Consider the following 6,080-nt stretch of genomic DNA (forward strand, 5'->3'; position numbering starts at 1 on the left):
TCATCCTCTCTTATTTCTAATAACATACTCTCAATAAGTGATTTCTCTCTTTCTTTTCCTCTTGTTTTACAGAGGTCAGAGGTCAACTCCACTTACCCATGATGGACAGCCAAAAGAAATGCCACAGGCTCCTGTACTTATTTCCTGCGCTGACCAGTGAAGCGCCCTTTAATTGTAAAACATTGTGCTTTACCTACTACCCTAGCCTTGTCTTTACCGAGGGATGCTAGTGAGTCCATGTGGTGGAAAATATAGACTGCAAACAAGTGCTTGTTGCCCTCCATGGCCCAGATTCACTTGAAGCAGAAGTTGGCACCCTGGGCCAGTTTTGTTCTCTCAGAACCCAGAATCTTTGAGGGTGATGTGATCTGTCTGATACTGAGTAGAAATGGGATGATCTAGAGCTTTGCTTTCTATTGAAGGCTTTTGATGGTAACAGGTGATAACTTGGTAAAAGGCTGCCTTTACTGTAGCTCATCCAGCATCTCTTTTACCAACCAGAGAGTGTGAAACTAGTTTCATATATTACCTAGTTATTCTTTCAAAACAAAAACAAAAAAAACAACAAAAAAAGCAAAAACTGACGCACTGCACTAGTTATTATTAGATATTCCTAGTCTTTTTTGTACATGGAGATTTAAGTTCTAAGATGGTTTATATAATAGGTTATACCTACATTTATATTGTAGAATAATATTAAAATGCCTGTTCAAAGACTCCCAAGCAGCACGGGCAGGCAGATGTACCATTGTTAGCGGTGTATGCTCGGCCTCGTGGTCCCTATATTCTGCACTTTTATATTTGCCACCAGAGTGGTAGTTTGCTGGCAAAAAGAGAAAGAGAGGAAAAAAAAATTACAATTCTTGCAAGCTGAATTTTTTTTTTTTCTTAGCCTTGAGTGACCAAGAAGAATTTGCTTGGGGCAAATTGTGGCAAATATTTTCCCAGACAGGGGAAAAGTCCTGCAGATTACAAATGTTTTCATGCCTTGAGGATTCTTTTTATTTTCTACACAGGGGTCTGAGTAACCAATGGATCGTTCATACAGACAAACAAAAAAAAAACTATTATTCAGAAGTGACCTTAGTATTAACTTCACTATTCTGAACACATTGAAGACACTCACCTCATGTGGACTTTGAGCTACAGACCTTTTACATCCATCCCAGACAGACTGGACGGGTAGCAATTGCTATGCACAGCCTAAATGGCACAGCAGGTTTTTAGAGCCATTCTGAGTTTTTGTGATTACGGAGGTATTGAGTAAATGGTGACGGAGGTGTGCCTGACCACAGTGGGACTCGCAGTCATAGATCCACCTGCAAGTTTCCTGCTTCTTTTTCATGTTTTGTTGCTTTTGAACAGAAAACCAACCATACATATGCCAGTGCCAAGTGGATTAACTGGCTTAGAACATCCAGCATATTGACTCCACCGTCTGACGTTCACAGTGTCTTGTTTCTTAGCAACAGATGCAAAGTGATAAATCAGAATTAGTCGGCGGCTACACATTTTACAGGGTATTTGTTCCATAGCACAAAGTATTTCCCCACTCTTGCATCACAGCACAAACTACCAAATTTTAATTATTGGATTCCAGCAATAATTTTTATTGGTTTTCAAACTGGCGGAATTTTGATAGTGTTAGTTCGAGTTTGAAGCTTTTGAATTAGCTCTCTAAATGGTGACAGTTTACAAGGTTTTATCTAGCTTTCTTATTTATACTTGACTGAATTGTAATGAAGACTTTTTTTTCTAATCGTAATTTGACCTAATAGCCATACAAAAAATGACTCTGTTAGTACTGACTAGGTTTAGCTTTTCACGGTTGTAGATACTACTTCAGTTTCGGTGCTGGAAAATATGTACACCATACTAACAGAATTGAAAAAGGATAGAGAGAATGGGGGGTTTTCTTTAAAGCAGTTAAAGAGGGCAGCAGGACTTTGGAATGGTGTCCTCAAAAATACATATTCCTTGTGAACATGGAGGGAGATGGAAGTAGTAAGTAAGGTTAATCAGAGATTAAAAACTTAACCCCATTCACATAGAAATAAATCAGGTGAGCAGCCCCAGATTTTAGCATAATGTTTTTACTATGATGCTGTTTTATTAATATTTTCTAAATTTCAAAACACAAAGTAAACGTTTAAAAATTGCTGGGTCCTAGTGTCGGTGGCTGTTGGAGTCTTTGGACCACTTGCTAGCAGTGATGTAAAAATTATTAGCTAAAATCCAAAAAAGATTAAAAATCAACAAAAGTTTTTTGGTGCAGAACATGCACCTTGACAATGGTACTAACTTATTATTCTCTAGAACACGTTAGAATAGATCTATTTTTGCCAGAGCCCCCTCCTTCCTTCCAGTCCTCCGATTACATTTCACTAGAGTTCCTTAAGAGATTGCTGTATATTCATGGGACCTTTTTTTAAAAAGAAGCGAAACAAATGATTACTTTTTTCTATGTGATTAATATATCTTACTTGATCTGCTTTTCCTAAACCTCAGTGGCTTTTCCCATAGGCAGGGGTGGGGGTGGAGGGCAACCTACTGGATATGACTGTTTTCAGATACTTTAAAAAAAAAAAAACTTTTTGTAGAAATGCTTAATTTTTAAGCGGTTAGGCACTGAGAGTAGCAGAAATCCTGCAAAGCTTTATAGTCCTCTAGACACTCGCCTTGTTGTTTCTCTGAGCAAAGTCTTGATTTCAATAATAGTGCTTTTCTCATGCCCTGAATCCACTGGAGAAGGGTGTTGGTGTTTTCAGGTAATAACATTTGTTAGCACAAGTATTTCAGACCAACATGTAGTAACCCTCCCCCCATTTATCATTTTCATTTCACTTCTTGCATTCTTTTTTATTTTGGAAAATCATATTGCTATGGTGTGTACCTTAATCTGCCAGCAAACACCGTCTACACTAACATTTGTCCCACAAGCATCCTCGAGAAAAAGTTGTTGCACCTTATGTATATCTCAAGCAAACCAAAATATGCTCTTCTGCTTTGTTTTATTCTAAATTGTTGTATCATATCTTTCTGAAACCATTCTGAATCTAGTTGAAATTATCAATATTTATGCTTTTAACCTTAATTTCTGGATTCAAACCTGTATATAAATCTTTTGAAAAACAAAAAAAAAATTGTCCTAGCCCTTCTCTGTGATGCTGGAAGTGGATGATCAGTCTCAGATGGAGACTCAGTACTGTTCCAGTTTTCTTTAGCCTTTTATTTATTTAGTTATTCTGGGTATTTCCTATGTAATTTTGAAGTGTGTAGAGTATATAATAGTAACTGAAGCTACAGCTCCAAGAAGCTGGGTGAAAGAAAGAAAATACTGTAAGACATCCTTTTTAAGTTTTTATTTGTTTGGATAACTATACTGAGATAAGGAAAAAGAAAAATGTCCTACAGCCACATTGAAGATACAGGTTCTTAACCCCAAATTAAGTTAGTTCCCAGATTATAGATCAAAGTTGCTAATTAATTAAAGCCCCCTTTTTTATAAAGGATATGTCATACTCTCATAATCCCGACAGTCTTTTCCCCTCAAGTATTGGAAATATATTTATTTAATTCCATCAGATGAGCTTTCTACCAGTGCCCCCTCAAACCCATGTTGAACTCATCCCCATGTTATCACTGTTATACTAGTTCCCACCATTAAAACTGCTGCAGAGGAAAAAAGTGATGGAACACTATGAACAAAAAGGAGCATTTGAACTAGTCTGTTTATTCAGAATCCAACTTGTTTAATCCCCGTCGTTCTCTTATCAAGTCAGATGCTACCCTGACTGAGTCCTAGAAAATTTTGTTTGCACTCTGTAGTCTTTGGCTCATCATATGGAAATGTTTGCACCTATGTAAAATCTCAAGCAAATTGTAAATCGATAACAGCACTAGGAGTAAGCTGAAAACCGAATGACATGTTTTGTTTATACAGCGTGGGGTGAGGGCTGGGGGTTATCAAGGAAGTCTGTTCCAAGTTTGGCGTTTGGCATTAATGTGAAGCAGTGGGACCATGCTGCCTGCTAACTACTGTACGAATCCTCTGTGTCCTGAAGACCAGCAGCTGGAGGCCGGCATCCATACAGCAGAGGGGAAACAGCGCCACTTCACCGGGGAAAAGGAATTCATGCAAGGCCTGGAGTCATCATTTGTAAAGGGAGAGTCGGGGTGTGCGCAATGCTGTGAGGAGGCTCACCTTTGATTGCAGTGCTCCACAGAGCCCTCAGATAAGGCCAATCCTAATGGGCTACCTCGGCTTTAACAGTTAATTTCAGTAAGTCCTGTTTCCAAAGTTTGTCTTTTTTTTGCTTCCACCTTCAGTGCCACTATTTTCCACTGCAGTGTTTAGACTTACAAACCACCTTCTCCAGAGAGAACAATGTGTTGCTGAAAATGGGCAGCAGAAGCCAATGCTTTTACGACATTTGACCTACAAAGTATTCAGAGTGACTGCTAGGTGGGAATTAAAATTTAGCCTTCCCCACATAGGACCTTGTTTTTGCACCTTGTAAAGAGTGTACTAATTGTTAATTAGGTGTTGCTTTTATTTATACAAGTATTCCCAAAGAATTAGATTTGGATTTTGTTTTTATTGGAGTTTGGGGATAGATCGACTAACATCATACTTACAAAAAAAAAGAAACAGTTTTCAGTTCATCTTACCAGATCTGTCTGGTGAAGTATTCAGGATTTGATGGACTGCTTTACTTTCATTTTGGAAACGATAGTGAAGTTTAGTACACCCCATATTACATAATCCTGTCCTTTTCACTGGTGACATGATCTGCCTCACGTGATAGAAAAAGAAGCAACAAAAGAGTAAACAAGGCAGATCCGCTTGATTCCCCTCACACACCTCCATCCATGTGTTCCTTAAAAATGCATAAATACACGTTTTCTTCGCACATACAAAAAAGCTTCCTCTCATGGCCAAATTGTATTAGTGGTGGTATGATTTATACTACTAATTGAAAAGAAACCTTGTGCTTAGAACTCTTGGCCACTGTTTTCTTGTTGAAGCCAGTGGTCAAAATTGATCCTGCCCTTAAATTGATTTTTATGCACAGAACCTAGTTATTGTGAACATTACTACTCTTTCCAAAGATTTTCTAATAACTTGGGCCAGAAGTGGTTACCGAGTAACACAGACCTAATTCAATGCCTCCATGCCCTCCCTCCACACAGCAAGTCTTACCTCACAAGCTCTTACCTGAATCACAGAGGCGCATGTTTCACAGACGAACAGTGACCTTCCTTTGCCGCCCCAGAGGGGTGGTCACGTCCCCTGACACCTCACATTAGTGCCTCAGCTCCTAGCAGCAGAACTGGGGGAGGGGAGGTTTGTGATCTGGAGCTCAGCATATGCTTGGCAACATTTTTCTCATTTCATTAGCACTAAACAAGTCTTGCTCTCAGGAATTTGTCAAAAAGGAATAAAAACCACCTGAGATTCCACATACCAGATTATGAACTTTTCTTACAGGTTTGAATTGCTTACTTACCTGTCAAAAATTAACCACAGCTTCATTTGACCACCGGATCTTAAGTCTGTTGACAGTTTTCAGCATGACCGAATCGCTCATTTTTTTGCTTTCAGAAATTGGCTTGGTTCTCTTTAGAGTTGGTGTAAACATGCCATGTAATAAATGATTTCCACTTAATGGTACAACAGAATTATTGCTTTCTTAGATGTATGTGTAGTAAAAGTCAATATACACATTTATATAATTTCTTTCTTCAAAATCTTATACTTAATTTGATATTTCTAAAAATTGCACATGTAAGTCATGTGTATAACATGCTAAAGTACTTTAACTGTGATCTTAAAACTGAATAAAAATATTTAATAAAAATTTGAAATATTTTAAAGATATCATTTAAATATATCACGACTGAGCGACTGATCTGATCTGATCTGATATATATTTTTTTGGTTCAAACTACTGACCATCATGTATATGCCTTCAGTATACCATTTCCACTAAAAACTAGTAAGGAAAATACTTTAATACAAGACTTCTCAGCTATTTTAGAACGTCATATGACGGTCTCCTCGAAACTCTACCTGAGAT

General features: G+C 37.9%; 1 protein-coding gene across 21 annotated transcripts in view; it reads left to right on the forward strand.

Moving 5' to 3' along the window:
* The window catches only part of BBX (BBX high mobility group box domain containing), a 295,350-nt gene extending 289,472 nt beyond the window's left edge, over positions 1–5,878 (forward strand). For all 21 annotated transcript variants that reach the window (XM_025283397.2, XM_025283378.2, XM_025283443.2 and 18 more), the window contains one exon: positions 73–5,878. In XM_025283397.2, the coding sequence (XP_025139182.1) occupies positions 73–160 (88 nt within the window). In that variant the 3' untranslated portion in view covers positions 161–5,878. The remainder of the gene's footprint in view (positions 1–72) is intronic.
* The last annotated feature ends 202 nt before the right edge of the window (positions 5,879–6,080 follow it).

Source organism: Bubalus bubalis, chromosome 1, assembly GCF_019923935.1.
Source record: "Bubalus bubalis isolate 160015118507 breed Murrah chromosome 1, NDDB_SH_1, whole genome shotgun sequence".
Classification (NCBI taxonomy): Eukaryota; Metazoa; Chordata; class Mammalia; order Artiodactyla; family Bovidae; genus Bubalus; species Bubalus bubalis.